The 16216-nt window shown below is 37.6% G+C and overlaps 1 protein-coding gene across 1 annotated transcript in view; it reads left to right on the top strand.

The window, feature by feature from the left end:
* ATXN10 (ataxin 10) overlaps positions 1 to 15782 on the top strand; it is a 110569-nt gene extending 94787 nt beyond the window's left edge. The window contains exon 11 of the mRNA XM_086610508.1: positions 15595 to 15782. Within this exon, the coding sequence (XP_086466634.1) occupies positions 15595 to 15782 (188 nt within the window). The remainder of the gene's footprint in view (positions 1 to 15594) is intronic.
* Positions 15783 to 16216: the final 434 nt, after the last annotated feature.

The raw sequence follows: 16216 nt of genomic DNA, 5'->3' as shown, positions 1-16216 counted from the left end.
ATTTTGTCTGTTTTTAAGGAAGATTAATTAAAAGGAAGTATTTAGGCAGTGTTGAGAGGCAAATTTGAATACGATCACCCAGCGGTGCTACAGTTTGCCAAGATGATGTAGAAAGCTGTGAGGGAAAGCGCACTGTAGCTCCTCAGCCAAGGTTCCTTCAGGGACTCATATCCAGAAACTTCTTTTTACATTCTTGTTTTTAGTGCCTGTGTTTTTGTAGTTTCAGGCTGTGTTAGTTGGATTTCTCCTTGGATAAAGCTGACTGGAAAAAGTTTCGTTCGGATTCCTTTTATACAAGAACTTCTTAGATTCCTAAGTAAAGTCTTTGTAGATGCACATTTTTGTTTGAGCTTTATCCATTTTGGAGACACCCAGACTCTACAGTTAAGATGTCATTATGTTTTCTACTGAAAACAGAGTTGATATACTGATTGTCTACTGTTTAGTAACTAAGTTCTGCCTCCAAATTACACACACAAAATTTTCCATAGAAAAGCGTAACTTTTGTGGTAAAAGCGATGGGATTTTTTTTCTGGACAGAAAAAAAAAAAATGTTTTTCCTAAAGTATGCAATTCATCAGGAGAAGCTGAACTGCCATGTTAGATGTTAAAAGAGCTCTTTATTAACTTTGAGAGGAGAAATCTTTTGATCTTTTTATTTGTAGCATATGGAAGCATACTGAAAGAGGAAATGGGCCTGCTCTTGTCCTAAAATAAATTCCTTTGTAAACCTGTCATTACCTTAAAATTGCATCATTTGAGATCCTGAACAGTTCTGCAATGCACGTAGAAATATCAGGAGATTGATCACCTATGAGATTGCTAGCTGAAGGTCAACTGACATGTTTGCTTTGCTTTAGCTTTTTAGGTTTGAATTCATCTTTCAGTGCTCACTTTGGGAGAACTGTTATCTTGTCTATTTACATCTCAGACAGACTTGTATCTTTTACGTTTATACTAACAATATCCTTCAGCATGTTTTGTGAGTAAAAGCAACCAAAAAAAATTTTTTAGTAACAGACATGAAGATGATTATGGACAGTCAAAAATAGTATTTTTGTACCTCTTTCAAAGATTATTTGAATTGATATTTTAAATTTTCAGCTACTGTAACTTTCCATGGTTCCAAGTAAATTCAATGGAGAAATGCTGAAAGTTGCCAAATTTTCAACTGCTAGCTGTCAGACTTTTAGCATCAGGAGAAAAGGTAAATAGACTGAGATGGGGAGATGCAGTTCATTATAGACTTTGGGATCTGAAGAGTTAAACTTCAGAGAACACTGAATGTCACTTTAGGGTTTCCTGTACCCTTTAAATCTTCCATCTTGGATTGTCTGTATCCTAATAATAACAGTCCTTCTGTATGCAAAAGGAAAAAAGGGTGTTTCAAAATGCAAGTGGACTTGTTTGCCTTTAGATGAAGGAGAGGTTCTTTCATGAGATAAATTTGGGGTTTTGAAAATTCAGTTTCTTGTTCTGCTTCTGAAAAGTTGGGAGTGTTGTGCTTTACTTACGTAACCTAGGTTTTAAAAACAAATAAACTAAACCTGCCACAGAATAGCAGAGTGGGTTGGAGATGCCTATCTGGGTAATACCAGTAAAAAATTCACTCCAGATCCTGCTTTTCAGGTTATTTGGGTTGAAAAGGTGTTCTGAATCAAAATATCTTCTGTTTTGCTTTCTGAACCACTGTTTTCCTCATCTCTGACAGACTCTAGCATGAGACAAGAGCCCTTTCTTTTTGTCTTGTCTTTTACCTCATCCTAAGCTCTTACTGCTCCCTCCAGCTTCATTTCTGACCTTTCACAGATTCCACTTGCTCTTAAGGCAAACATAAGGAGGGAGGCCAGCCCATTCTGATCAAAACACTATTGACCCTAATGTTACAAAACCGGTGCTTGTGAAAGACTTTAAATAAACTAACCTGTTTATTATTGAAGACTTTTCAGTTTACCTTAACTAAATTAGTTGTCTGTTTTTTTCTCTCTTTCTTAACTTTTAGGCTCATGAGTAATGCACAAAGATGTGTCATCTTTTAATTTATTTATTTATTTTTGATTTTAATGGCTGTACTTAAAAATATTTATTACTATTTTGGGAAAAAAACATATTACCCAAAGTGCTACAATGTAATAGCTGTTAGTTAAACTGGCAAAACTTGAAAATCAGAAATTAAATGCAGTTTTGAAGATGGACTATTCTTGTTTTTTCAGGATGCTTGCCAGTCTTACCCTTTGAGATTCTTATAGTAGGTCTCTTGATAAATCGATTTTGTGGATGTGTAAATTTAATTGAAATGGCCTTATGTGAATGTCCGTATTCTATTAACCCCTAATGAGGCATTTTTTTCTGTTAGCTGAAAGTGCAGTTGTACTTGAAGAAAAAATATCCTGCTGTGTAGTGTTTATATATATGCTCGTATATATGAGTAAACACACAGCTGGCTATGTTTTAGGAGTAATAATTTTCAGCATTTGCAAAAGGAAAATGTGTGGTTGCTGTGGATATCCATACATAGGCCCCTTAGTTTGAATAATCGATGAAAATTTAGAAAAAATAAGTGAATTTTCAGATACTCCTTCTCTAAGCTTCTATTATATTCAGTTTGAAAGTCATCTGAGAGGTAGATTGAAAATACTTTTGACTTCATGGCAACAGCAAGTATAATTGTGGTTCATGAAACTTCTGGCTAAAGCTAGAAGAAATCAAGTTGCTATGGTCTACAACAATGGCAGTTTGTTTTTGTGAGATGCCAGCAAGACTTTTGGGGGAGCTGACAGACATTTCATTTCTAAGTTACAAAGTGCAGCCTTAAACAAGCCACATACTGTAAAAAAGCCTCACAGCTGACTAGAAGCCAGTAAAAAGCAAAAACAGGAGTATGAGTTAACTTTTTAGAGTAAATCATCATACAGTTGTGCATTTTCACGTAAATGTGGCTATCTCATGTATGTTGGCAAGAAAATACAGCATAATGTTAGATCAGTAATGGTTGCCTTTCTTTGGAAAGCTCAATTGAGGCACTGCCAATACATGTAGTAGTTTGAGGTGACCTGTTTGATCCTGTATTTTCATAACCATACAGAAAATCATGTTACTTCAGTGAATACTGTCAGTGCAAAGGACCTAGACTACTGATGATAACAGTAATGACCTCCTCATGCCCAGTCGAGCTCTTCCCACTGGGAAGAAATTACCCTTTTCCTCATCCCATTGACACTTGCCTTGTTGCATAAGTAAGTCCGAAGTCTACCTGGGCTAAATGGAAGTGAATTTTTTGGTAGATGGCTAAAGTTTTGCATTATCACAGGTTGCTGCTGCAGCCCTTATACCCAGACATAAAGTGCTATTGAAGTCTTACTTTCTGTAAACCACTACTGATTGTCATTATGACTTTTAACAAAAAGGTGGATAGTAAGCTTTTACAGACCTAGCAGTCCTAGTTTGGCAGTGGAAGAATGAGACTTGTCAGCACAGGTGAAGAACAGAAATTTGTTGGCCTGCGCCTTTAGATTCCTAATGCCAAAGACAAAGTATCAACTGAGTGGCAGCGAACTACTATGGATGGAACTAGAATGGAAAAAAATGGTCTAGCAAGAAGAAAACGCTATATTGCCATACTCCAGTTCAGTCCTGTTCAACTCCTATGTGCTGAGAATTCTTCTCTAAAACCCTGGAGAAAGCGGAGGATTTCTGGTTTGTGGCATATGCACAAACCTTAGCTCCTTCTGCGTATCTTACAATTGTATTCAGATGAACTGGTCAGACTAGAAACTGGAACAGGTACAAGTGTGGTTATTCATTGAGCAAAAATAGTCTCTGAGAGGGGCTTATTTCTTTCACCTTATTCAGCAGACCAAATCATACCCCATTCCTGCAAGTTGCTGTGAATTCTTTAGAGCTGTTTTTCTTCAGATACTAATGGAGCCTACGGGTCTGTGTGGCTCACAAGGGAATACCCCAGTGTTGTATGATAAGGGGTTGTTTAGCTGTAGTGGTGGGCCAGTTTCCTAAATGATTCCCAAGAGGCTTCAACCTTCTTGTTATTTCTTATAGTGAAAGGGGAAAAACACAGCTATTCCCAAACATTGCTTTTGGTTTTATTTGGGAAGGTCATCTGCCCACCAATGCCTTCTGCTGTCGCTATGCATCAGGACGTCCTTACACTTGTGAAAGAAACATTGGAAGTAACTGGCCTTGTGCTTACAGAAGCGCTAATGGACTAAAGAGGTCTAGATTTCATTCGAAGTAGGGTTTTTCTATACAATATTGAGTAAAGACTCAAATGTGGGATTATTGTAAAGCTCTGAAGGGGTAGGAACTAGGTGCACAGTCCCTGTTGAAAAGGGTTCAGGAGACATTCATGTAATCTAATCCTATTTTAAATCACTCTTGACATTGGCTTTATATTGGAAGAGTTGGGATAATACAACTTCCATGTCTTAACCTATTGTTTATCTTTTCTGTATGTTGCAAATTCTTTGGAACAGAACTCACCTAAAGGTGAAAAAACAAGAAAAAAGCCTACAACATCAGGATTAAGCATGATATTTGGCAGATTTAACTTCTGACTCAAAGACTGCACTTCTGCAGTGTTTGTTGTAAGAAAATCATAGAATCACAGAATGTTTTGTTTGCTTTAGAATACAAACAAAGATGTGAAATTTTCTTGTGAGATGATTCTACATCTGCTAGCTATATCAGTAATCCACAGTTTCCCCAACAAAAAAATTTCTCATCAAATGCAAAGTGATCTCTTTAACATGAAAAAGACTGAAGACCACAGGAGGAATGCAGTGTGCAGTACAGGAAAAGATACTCTGGGAAATGAAAGCACTGTCGTCGTCCCCTCCCCCCCCCCCCTTTTTTTTTTCCTTCTTTCAGAAACGACCACAGATTAAATTTTGTATTTGGACATTTAAGAAAGTTATGATTCCTAATGGTACATTTCAGGTTTCTGATTCCATAATTTCAGGATGCAATTTATTTAGTACATCTACAGGATGATTAAAATACTGTAATTCAGGGGCAGGGGGAAAGTATTAATTTTCTTGAAAGTATATAAAATACTAAAACAGATTTGCAGAGATGTAAATATGAAGTCTGTTCTTCAGTATCTCACTTCTACCCAGGCTTGAGTAAGTGACAACTCCCATCATTAAGAAACCTGTGTGATGTACAAGGTCCCTCTTAGAGCTGGAGAAAGTTAACAGAGGTATACAGAATGCAAAAAGGTTCTTTCAAATGTTACATTATAATATTTCTAATCCTTTGAGAAGAGTAATCTCTGTAGGCACCAACTCATGCATGTAAAAGTAGGGAATTAAAGTTAATAACTCTATTTCTAAACCAAATATTGTCATAGTTGTCTTCTGCCCTAATCCTCCTGGTGGATTTAAATCCATGACAGGCTTGAATTCTTGAAAGAAAGCGGATCTTTAGCTACTAGAAGCACCAAAAAAATGCAACAGAGAAAATATAATATTTCACTGCTTTTATAGCTCAAACAGCTTGCTTGATATTTCTGTAGACTTTCTTTTGAAAAATTCCCCTCTGGGCTGAGACAGAGCACTAGAAATTGGAGACTCAAAGGTTTTTGTTTTTTTTAAAATAAAGCTAGGAGTGGTTCAAAAATATTGTTGAGAATGGAATGCCTTCTACAACTGCCTTATCATATTTCAGTCTGTCTTCTTGACATTGTTTCTTGCATGCCTCCAAAAAATATTCAAATGTCATATGGCCAGTGCTTTGCATAATATCTTTATTCTGACATAGAAATTTTTCTGTTGTCCTCTTTTTGGCCACTATTATTAAAATAATCTGTAACTTCAGCTGGTGAATGCATTGTCCTGGGTAGCTCCTTCCTGATCCTTAAATCGTTTTCCCTCACTTACCCAGTTCTTTGTTTAGGCTTTGTTCTTTCTATTTCTGAAATGGTTTCTAAAATCTAACCTTTCTTTCTCACTAAGGACATATTTGCAGTGCATTCCACTGACCTTGTTGATTTGTCTCTTGGTGTTCTGAGATTTCTTCAAGGAGATGCAACCATTTCCTGAAATTGTAGTAGATATAATTGCGGGTAATGGCTATTTTGCAAAACATAGGAGAGAAACCTTAGTTGGTTATAATTTAGTTGCATCTTTCAAAACACCCATTTATTTAACCATTATTTTTGGATACACCCTGGTGTCTATGAAAATGGAACTGGAGTTTCATTTACCTTCATTGTTTTGATTATTTGTCATGAAGTGATGTTTGAAATTACCAAAAGCAGCAGGGCTGGGAGTTATGCCACATAAGTTATTCAGAGACTCTGAATCAATAAAATACTCCAGTACAATGCTGAAAAATAAGCTGCCATTACAGATCCTTGCTGAATTTGTGTAAATAGATGTATCTCTAGAGATTATAAATAGAAAAAGAGCTCCTATCCAGGATGTGAGTCGTCTTATCTTCTCATCTACCTTAGAGTGATAAATTATAATTAGCTTGACCGCATCTCAGATATTAACTAGGTTGAGTTTTTGAATCTCATGCCAAATTTTTGAAAATTTTATTTGACTTCTGTAATTTCCATTTTAAAGCTTTTTAGAAAGGCTTTTAATTTCTATATGTGTGCATATAAATGCAGATGAGTATATTTCTGTGTGTCAGTGGAGGTTTTTTCTTTACCTGTCCAAGGAAGTTTAAAATTAATATAGTCTGCCTGATATTTAATGAGTTTGTGAACACAATTACCATCCCTCTATGCTTTAGTCCTTTGCATCTCAATGTTTGAGGTAGGTTTTAATAGTAATTTGATACATGAGTTTCAACTTAATGGAATTTTTCTTTTTTTTCTGTACCTGGGAAAAGAACATAAGCCAAGACGTTTTTAACAGTTAGGTAACAGCAATTGAAGCTTTTTCTTTTTAATGTAACAACCTACTAACTCTCCAGTACCTCTTAGAGATAACTAACAGATTTAGTTGTCATGAGTTCTTAAAATGGGATTAGTGTAATAGAAGGGACTGTAAGAACAGACTATTGTAACTGTGGAGTATTAGCTAGAGATTGATCAAGAGTGTGATTCTTTCTGTTTTAAAAACAGATGATTTATAGTTCCTTGTAAATTACGGGTTTCTATTAAAAATGTAAGTCATAATGTAAAAAAAAAATAATAATTGGCAGCCCAAGCAGCAAAAATGAATGTGTCATATTCATGCTTTTAAGCTAGTATTACAAGTCTGAATATAGGAAAAAGTAAAACAAACTAGAGGTTATGGCTTAATTTTTTTAAAAGTACTGTAAGTTTTGGCATAAGAAACATTATAATAAAAATAGCCTGACATAGCTAAACATGTGCTATGGCTATTGTGCTCTGGAATACTTGACCAAAATTTTGTGTTTAATTTCATAGTATATTAAGGTGTGTTGGCACTGTGCTTTTAAGTCCCATGGGGCATGAAAGGAGGCACATAAAATACGGATTAAATGTTGTTTAGCCAGCAGGCATTAAAGACTAATAGCAATCTGGGTGTGTAATACTGTTCAGTGATGTCTTGTGTGATCTGTTAACCTCTAGAAATACCAGTGCTCTGAGGAGAAAGATCCTCACATTGCTCTAGGTAAGAAACGTCTTAGTAACCCAAGCTAAGTAGTAAACAGCGCTTTAATGAACGTTGGATACCATTTAGCTGGACATCACTGAAGTGAGTATATAAAAACAAGCAGTCAAGCCTTGGAACTAGGAATGAGCCTCATGATTTGGCCTCACCTCTGGGTATCAGAATTGAACAGTGCTGAAAATGTTTTTCTGAATGACCTGGAGAGCTTGGATGCTACTTGTGGGAGCATAGCTAGGAGTGAGAGAGCAACTGCATATTGTGAGCTTTCATTGTTCACTTTTTCTGAGTTATTAATAGCCAGAAGGGGCAGGCGACTGCGTGACAGCTGTAATCAGCCATACAGAAAATTTTGGCAGAATTTGTTACATAGCTCTAGTGCCTGTGCTTCTAAAGGGATGCCGAAAAATACAAATGGAGGGAAGAGGGAGGTGATTCTCCCCCTCTACTCTGCCCTCGTGAGACCTCACTTGGAGTACTGCGTCCAGTTCTGGAGTCCCCAACATAAGAAGGACATGGACCAGTTGGAGAGGGTCCAGAGGAGGGCCACGAAGATGATAAGAGGGCTGGAGCACCTTTCCTATGAGGACAGGCTTAAAGAGTTGGGGCTGTTCAGCCTGGAGAAGAGGAGGCTCCGGGGTGACCTTATAGCGGTCTTCCAGTACCTCAAGGGGGCCTACAGGAAAGATGGGGAGAGGCTGTTCAGGAGGGCCAGTTATGATAGGACAAGGGGTAATGGTTTTAAAATAGAGGGAGGTAGGTTCAGGTTGGATATTAGGAAAAAATTTTTTACTATGAGAGTGGTAGAACACTGGAACAGGTTGCCCAGAGAGGTGGTGGATGCTCCATCCCTGGAGACGTTCAAGGCCAGGTTGGACAAGGCCCTGAGCAACCTGATCTAGTTGGAGATATCCCTGTTCCTTGCAGGGGGGTTGGACTAGATGACCTTTGAAGGTCCCTTCCAGCCCTAACCATTCTATGATTCTATGATTCTATAAGAGGTACAAGAACTATGCAACGATTGGAGTATCTCTTTCAGTTTCTCTCTTTAGTTCTTGCAAAAGATGCTTACTGAGTGCCTTGATCATGATCTGTGAAATTATTTTTTTTTTATTTATAATGAAAATCAGTGTTTTGAAACAATTCTAAACAAATCTAAACCAGAAATCAATCACAGGTTGTAATGAATGAGGTATTTACCCACTGGACAGTTTATTTAGAGACACATCAAAATCTCCTGGTCAACATCGGATGTCTTTCAGAAAAAGGTGTGAAAATATCTTGTACCTGAAGCAGAATTGAGAGGCTTGATCTCAAGAGCGACTGACCTATGGTTGTCTGTGTTCTGTGCAGAATTGTTGGGCAAAAGAGGTTTAATCTTCCATTCTGATCTTGAAGTGTATTTGTTGGCCATAGATAGTTAGATGAGTGAATTTGCACTGAAAGTTATATATGAGATACAACATACCTGTGTGTTGATTAGACAGAAGATACCAGTCCTGTGTTAAAGAAACCTGTATCCCACAAGGGACACTTTAAGAAATGGATTTAGTATTGCAGATAGTAGGTAGGATGTTAAGAAACTGATATAAATACAGGTAGCCAGAAAGATGGTGTTTGTCTGCTAGAGGAAGAGGTAACTGTTGGTGTGGGAGGTTAATGAAAGCTTGAAAACTGGAAAAAAATATTGAATGTACAATTGTTTTCTGCTACAGATGTTTCCTAGTTTCTGTAGGCTGTGAATTGAAGAGGTTGTTGCCTTAGTATTGAAACCGTTCAGATGACTTCAAGTTGAGTAGTTTTGCTTGTCTCTTCTGAGATGGTATCATTTGAGATCTTCCTCTGGCAAAGCAATGTTCTTCTGCAGAGTGGAATTCCAGCTGCCAATCTCAGTGCAGGTTTTGGGGGATATGCTTTCTGTTTTTACCAAAGTATTTTGTGGAAGCAAATTTGTATAGGGAGTACCTGCAGTAACCATCAGCAGCCCACCTGGGTCTTCCTGTTCCAGTAAGGAGTAGGAAAGGGCTGGCTGCCGGCATCTGGTTTCATGTGTTTGCAGTGAAGCTTTGCTGCCACGTAGTGGTGGAGATTGAAGCTTGTTAGGCGGTGGATGGTCCAACCCTTCTAGTAATCCCTTGGACCAGATGAAAGTTACCTGTAGCAGAAGCGAACCTCTGCTTTAGGTTCCCCAGTGTTACAAATCTTATCCCTAAAAAAGCATGATCAGGAATAAATGCCTCTTCCAGCATCCAGTGGTGCCTCTCCACCTTGGAGGTTTCTAGGTTAGGTGAGTTGTGCTGTGTCTGCTATGCAAGAGCCAGGTCAAGCAGGGGAAGGACAGAATGAAAGACATTCCCAACTGATACGGCACTGCCTGCTCCGAGATTTTAAACCCAGAATGTGGTGGCTGCAGTCATAGGTGATAGTAAGTGCTATGGAATAAACAAAAATACAGGCAGCCAAAATATTTTAGACCGTTCTAGGCTGACTATTTTAAGTTTGTATAGGCTGAATTCCTGAAGTTTTCTAATGCTGATAACTTGATGTCAGGTATAAATAGAGTCCAAAGCATTAATCCTAAAAATATGAGTAATCTTCTTTAAAATAAGTGAATAAATTAAGATAAATGTTTACATTTTCTGTGATTACTTTTTTGGTAATGTCTTAAACACAAGTAAAAGTTACATTAAAAAGGTAAAAGAGATAAAAGGAGTTGCTAGTATCTTATACAGCTTCTAGGATTTCATAGAACTACTGAAACCCTCAACAGAAAGAAACTTGTAGACCTTTGTAAGCATTTTGGCTGACTGTGAGGGACCAAAATCCTGACTGTCTGCTACGTGTGGTCAATCACAGCACATTGATCCAAACTGTGATTAACAGTTGCAGTAGTTGTCTAGAGACCTCTTTTAATGGTGGGAAGAATTATCTTCAAGTTGCTGTGAAACGAAAAGTACTTAAAAGAACTGAAAGGCTTGAAGGGGAGATGGTTTATGTCTTTTCAGTGTGGTCCAGTCAGGTCTGTAAGAAGTGATTCTTTAATATTTCATTCCTGTTTACAGAAGATTTCCTGAGAATTGAATTACGTATTAAAGACGAGTAAGAAATATCATTAACAAGAATTGTATTTTCATTATCTGTGCTTTTTAGCCCTATTGATGTATTCCAGAAAAGCTCTTAGAGAAATTGGGTGGCTTTTGTTGCATAAACAGTCTGTTTGACTAGGGTTCCAGCCCATGTGGGTTGTCCTTCTTGATGAGGTTTTGTATCTCTTCCTATATTTGGTTAAAATGAAGCGAATATTTAAATAGTCAAAAATATGATTTAAATGAGGTAGTGGAATTTGATAAAGACTATCCTCTTTTTCTCATTAGGCTAAATGTCTCTTAAGGAAGAGAGTTTTCTAAGTAATCATTTAACTGTAGAAAATCAACTGTAGTGCAGGAAAATGTTTAACTAAAAATAAAAAAGTATCTAAACTATGCAATAAATCAGACTCTCCACCAAGGATGTTATATTTAGAAATTCCTCAGTATTAGTAAGTATCAAGGGGACTTAAGAAAACAGATACACGTATTTCATTCTCCTTGTCACCACTCTACAGTATCCTATCAGTTAATAATAGTACTTAACTTTTAAAACTTACTACTTGCCTTTTTCAAGCAACATACTTTCAATGTTACTTACACATTGCTGTATATCTACCTAGTCAGATTCAAACCTCGTTAATAAGTATGTCTACTATTTTTCAGCCACAAAATCCAAATTATTTTATAGAAAAATTCTTAGAGGTCCTGATGGCTGTAATAGACTTACCAGCAACATTTAGTCCAAATTCTACCTCCTAATAGGAGAATGAAAAGCTGGAATACTCTCTTTGGGAAATGGTTTGTAAACCTTCCTTTTCAGCAATACATTGCAATAGGATATTGGTTAGTGACTTCTGACAGTGCCCAGTTATATTTTCATACACCATTAAACTTATATGTCAGTTACTTTGCTACTGCTAGCATTAACTCTAGTAACCTCTTGGAGCAAAATCAATAAGAGAAGAAACAAGAAAAGTGTGAAAAGTTCCCTTTACAGTTAATGGCAAAAAATCCACAGGATTCAAGGGGCATAGATTTTCCTGGTTTATGTAGATTCTATGCAGTAAAGTTTTTCATCCTTTAGGGCAGATTGCCAGCACGTTTTCTCCACCTCTCTTTCTCCCTGTATGCCCCCCTCCCTGACAATTGAAGTTGCAACGCAGAGGAGTTTAGATGATAAATTTTAAATTGCTGTGTGAAGATCATACATGAGTATGAAACATCATAGGGCAAGTTGATTCAGTTTTGTTGCTGTTTGTATAAGTCAAAATAACAGGAATCCCATAGCGCACAGTACTGATGGATTTTTCAAAACAGTTGCTATAAATGCGTACGACTGTTTGCTTTCATTACCTAAACACAGGTAGTCTAGTAATGAAGCTCCTGCAAAATGAAATGAAAATTTTTCTTTCTTTTATATGCCTTCTACACTGTGACAGAGATATTGTAATCTTTGCTTCCTTCTCTATAGAGCTAATTAATTTGAGAGCGCAATGTGTCATCTTGGAAAAATCTAGACGAGTCTACGCAATCAGATCTGTGGTGCCTGCTACATTTCTTTTCTTTTATGCAGTTTCACAACAAACAGGCTCATGCTCTTATTTGTAGTAACTATGGAAACTTTAGAAGCTCTCTTTCTAAAGCTGAGCATACAATAAAGTGCTTAAAGTGTTGGTAGGATTAGAGACTCTAGAATATGTTTAATTTTCTCTCTGTGTCTCTGTCTTTGGAGAGGAGCAAGAGGGTAATGTGAGTATTAGCTGGGGACTGGCTTTAATCTCTGCTGACACTTAAGTCTGTCTAGGTCTGCACACAGCCATCCAAAGGTCTTCGCCTCACACAGCATGCGAACAAGGGAAATCATGCATATTCATGACTGAATTTACAATGGAAAACCTACATACAGAAAAGAGGTTTTGAGTGAGTGAAAACGTTATTGAAACCATTTTGCAGCTTCAGCTACAGTAGTCAATAATGATAAATGCCATAATGATGATAGAGTTCATAAGATAATGGGAATGTCTTAGATATTATTTAAGCATGAATGGATATGATAATGGAAAAACAAGGTTTACTGTGGGGTGTAGCCGTGGTTTTTGTTGAAGGGCATAAAGATGATGGTAACAGGAATATTCCCAAGGCTAATATATAAAAAAAAATTTCGAGAGTACTTTTTGTGGCACTCTGTGTGATTGAGAACTGTCATTCTTTGAAAATAACTTCTTTTTTTTTTTTTTAGGAGGTATTCTATTATGCAGATGCTGTATTTTACGCTGAGTTATGTTTTAGGAACACTAAAACATAACTTAGAAACTTAGAAAATGGTAAGACTGCTACTGTAAGAATGTATATGCAGTGGTACTGGATTTTCCAAATGCTGTCATGAAAGATTGCATGAGCAAGGCCTGTTCCTATATTTTATCCTTTTGACTAAAGTTCCCGTCTTCCACAACTGAGGAGTTTTCCTCTCCAGTCAGCCCCTGGCAAATGCCCATAAGAACGCTGTCTTATCTTTGTGCTTAGACACTGTCCAACCCAAAGAGAAGTCTGCTTCTCATCCCAGGAGCAGAGCCAAGGAGAGTGGTAGCACGTTTCTCACAGTCCATTGGGAGAACTTCATGTTATGGCACTCCTGAAATGCCTTAAATCAGACCTCAGAAACACCTGTTAGGTATCAGGCTTTGTTCATCTGTTTGTTCACCTGCATTCATCAGCTTGCATACTTTGCTATTCTGAAATTTATTCTCACCAATGGAACTGATGAGTGAGATTCTGCTTATATATGACTTGATTTCTTTGATATTTTATGGTTGTTTTATATACTCAAATGTGATCTCCAGTAGAAATATTCAGTTTATGTAACTTACGTAAGTTTGGCACTTGTCTTTTCACTTAACCATAGTAGTGATGCACTGACAGAAGAGAATGAATTGATATTCTTAGTCATGTTCACCAATTAAGGCTTTGATGTGATACATATTTGTTTTCTTAATTTCTCTCCTCTGTCATTACCCCACCTGGATCCGGTCTTTGGCTAGAATTTTTTAAATGAGGGAGGCATGCAGCATGTTTCCTGACAAAGTCTGAAGAACTCTGTGGGAAAACAGCCCTATAGTTGTTATTGCTTTGCCATTTTTGATTTTCTGTTCTGGACTGCTTGAACATGAAAATAAATATACACTGCTGTTAAAAAGCAGGAGGCTGTTTCACTGATGCATGCCAGCGCAGGATTGTTCCCCAGCATGTATGTTTCCTGTGATGTTTGTCCAAGCTACTCTTCCTTTAAACCCTTCTCTCTCTGTTGAGGATTTCTCATGTGCGTTTTGTTTCAGTTCCTTCTCTGTTTTCTTTTGGCATCGAAGTAGTACCGTGGGTAGGCATGGCTCATAAACTTTTTTGGTTTTGGTCTCCCGTATTCTCGATTATCACTTCCCTTCTCTTAAAGTGCAAACTTGTGAAGGCAGGACCGAGCCTTATATTAAGAAAGCTGCTCCTGCTACGTGCTGTTGTTCATCCACATTGACTGATGTGTCCAACAACCCAGCATGAGAGACTGCCTCTGCTGAATGAGTATAAGCCCAAGGGGTAGTTGGAGGTGGCAGCAAGGTGGGCACAACAGTCAGTTCAAGATGCACAGAGAAAACGGTTAAGACGGCTACTGTAAGAATGTATACGCAGTGGTACTGGATTTTCCAAATGCTGTCATGATAGATTGTGTGAGCAAGTCCAGTTCCTATATTTTGTCCTTTTGGCTAATGTTCCCATCTTCCACAACTGAAGAGTTTTCCCCTCCAGTCAGCCCCTGGCAAATGCCCACAAGAACGCTGTCTTATCTTTGTGCTTAGACACTGTCCAACCCAAAAGACGTCAAGGAGATGAGTAAATTATGCATGTTCTTCTACTGGATGTGAAGCTACATGTAGTAAATAATTGGTGCCCTGCAGGCAAACCACTTCTGCGTGATTCAGAATGGCTTGCCTCCCATATGGGTAACTTGGGAAAGATTATATCATAACATAGCTCTTCAGCTGCAGAATTGGGTCTAACATCTCTGACACTTCATAAAATGAACACTGTAGTTCACTTGGAAGATGCCTGACTGATAATCCTGGGAATTTAAATCCTTTGTCTACGGCCCTGACATGTGCCTCAATCCTGGCCTCAAGGGACCACCTTAGAAGGTGAATGAGTTGCAGCTTGTGCCCACTTAAACATGAGCAGGAGCTACCTGCTGGTGATCTTAGCGTTCTGTTGGCGACTTAGTTAAAGCACCCAGGCACAAAGAACCAAGTTTAGATAACATTAGAAGTTAAATATTTTTAAGTGTCCCGACATTATTTGTGCTATTTTGAGTTGTTAACCTGGATGTCTTTCTCTTTCTACATTTCTCCAACTTTTCAGTGAAAATAATAGTTGTCTTCTTTCCTGTAGCTGATTTACATCTCATTTTGTTTGCCAGTTCATGGAAGTGTAGTGCTGGAGTGTTCGGATTGTAAACACAGTGACTGGCTTTTTTTTTTTTTAATCTCACTAGGAAGATCATTGGAACATTCCAATTAACTGTAATTTTGGTTTAAAACAATATGTCCTTTTAGTTCCTGCAGTTCATTTATGTTCTGGTTTTGGTTTTTTTTTTTTTATTCAAGATAAAACGTAGTGAACTTGCCTGAAGTTAATGGACATACCTCATTTAAACTTAAATTACCTCATATGCAAGTATTTGCAGGTTCAGAGTCATAGCCTGTAAACGTCTTACTTTTTCAAACTCTTGATTTCTACTGTTTTTCTGGGTTTGAGGGATTGAGGGTCGGGGGGATGTGGGGGAGAGAATGCAGTAATATATTAAAATAAGCATTGTTTCATCTTTAAATAAATAAATGATCCTTAACTTTGTCCAACAGTTGTGAACCAGTGGGCAGTATATGCTATCCGAAATCTCACGGAACAGAATGAGAGAAACCAAGAGCTTATTGCGCAGATGGAGGAGAAGGGACTGGCAGACAATTCGGCCCTTGAGAGTATGGGTTTAGAGATAGAGAAACGAGATGACAAGTTAATTCTGAGATCTGTCAGGAAAAAGCCCTCATGAAGAAAAACTAACAGTCAAATCATTAAAAGAGGATTTCTCTTTTAAAATATTTTTTTTTCCTGCTCAGACAATCAAGAGTTCTTCAGCTTTAGTTCCAGTTTCCTGGAAGTGTTACGTTCGTTCTCAGAAAAACTGCCAAACGATACCTCTGCCTCACGATTGTCAACAAAAGGACACCTACGCGTTTTCTAAATACCTAGGTAAATTAACCTATGGAAAAAAGACCTTCTTTTCAGGTGGATGAGATTTCATTACTTTCTTGTTTCGTTAGGAGAAAGATGTCATGCGTGCAGTATTGAGTTGTTACAATTTCCATTGCTGAACCTGGAGATAATTATCATTAAAAACTCAAAAAAAACATAACTACTTTGTAGTCTGCCTTCTCTGTTTAAAAGTGCTATGCTGAGTCAGGGCTAAACAATGGAAGTTACTCG

The sequence above is a fragment of the Tauraco erythrolophus genome, chromosome 4 (genome assembly GCF_009769465.1).
Source record: "Tauraco erythrolophus isolate bTauEry1 chromosome 4, bTauEry1.pri, whole genome shotgun sequence".
NCBI lineage: Eukaryota > Metazoa > Chordata > Aves > Musophagiformes > Musophagidae > Tauraco > Tauraco erythrolophus.
The sequence above is the reverse complement of the archived record's forward strand: the minus strand, read 5'-3'. Positions and strand labels throughout refer to the sequence as shown.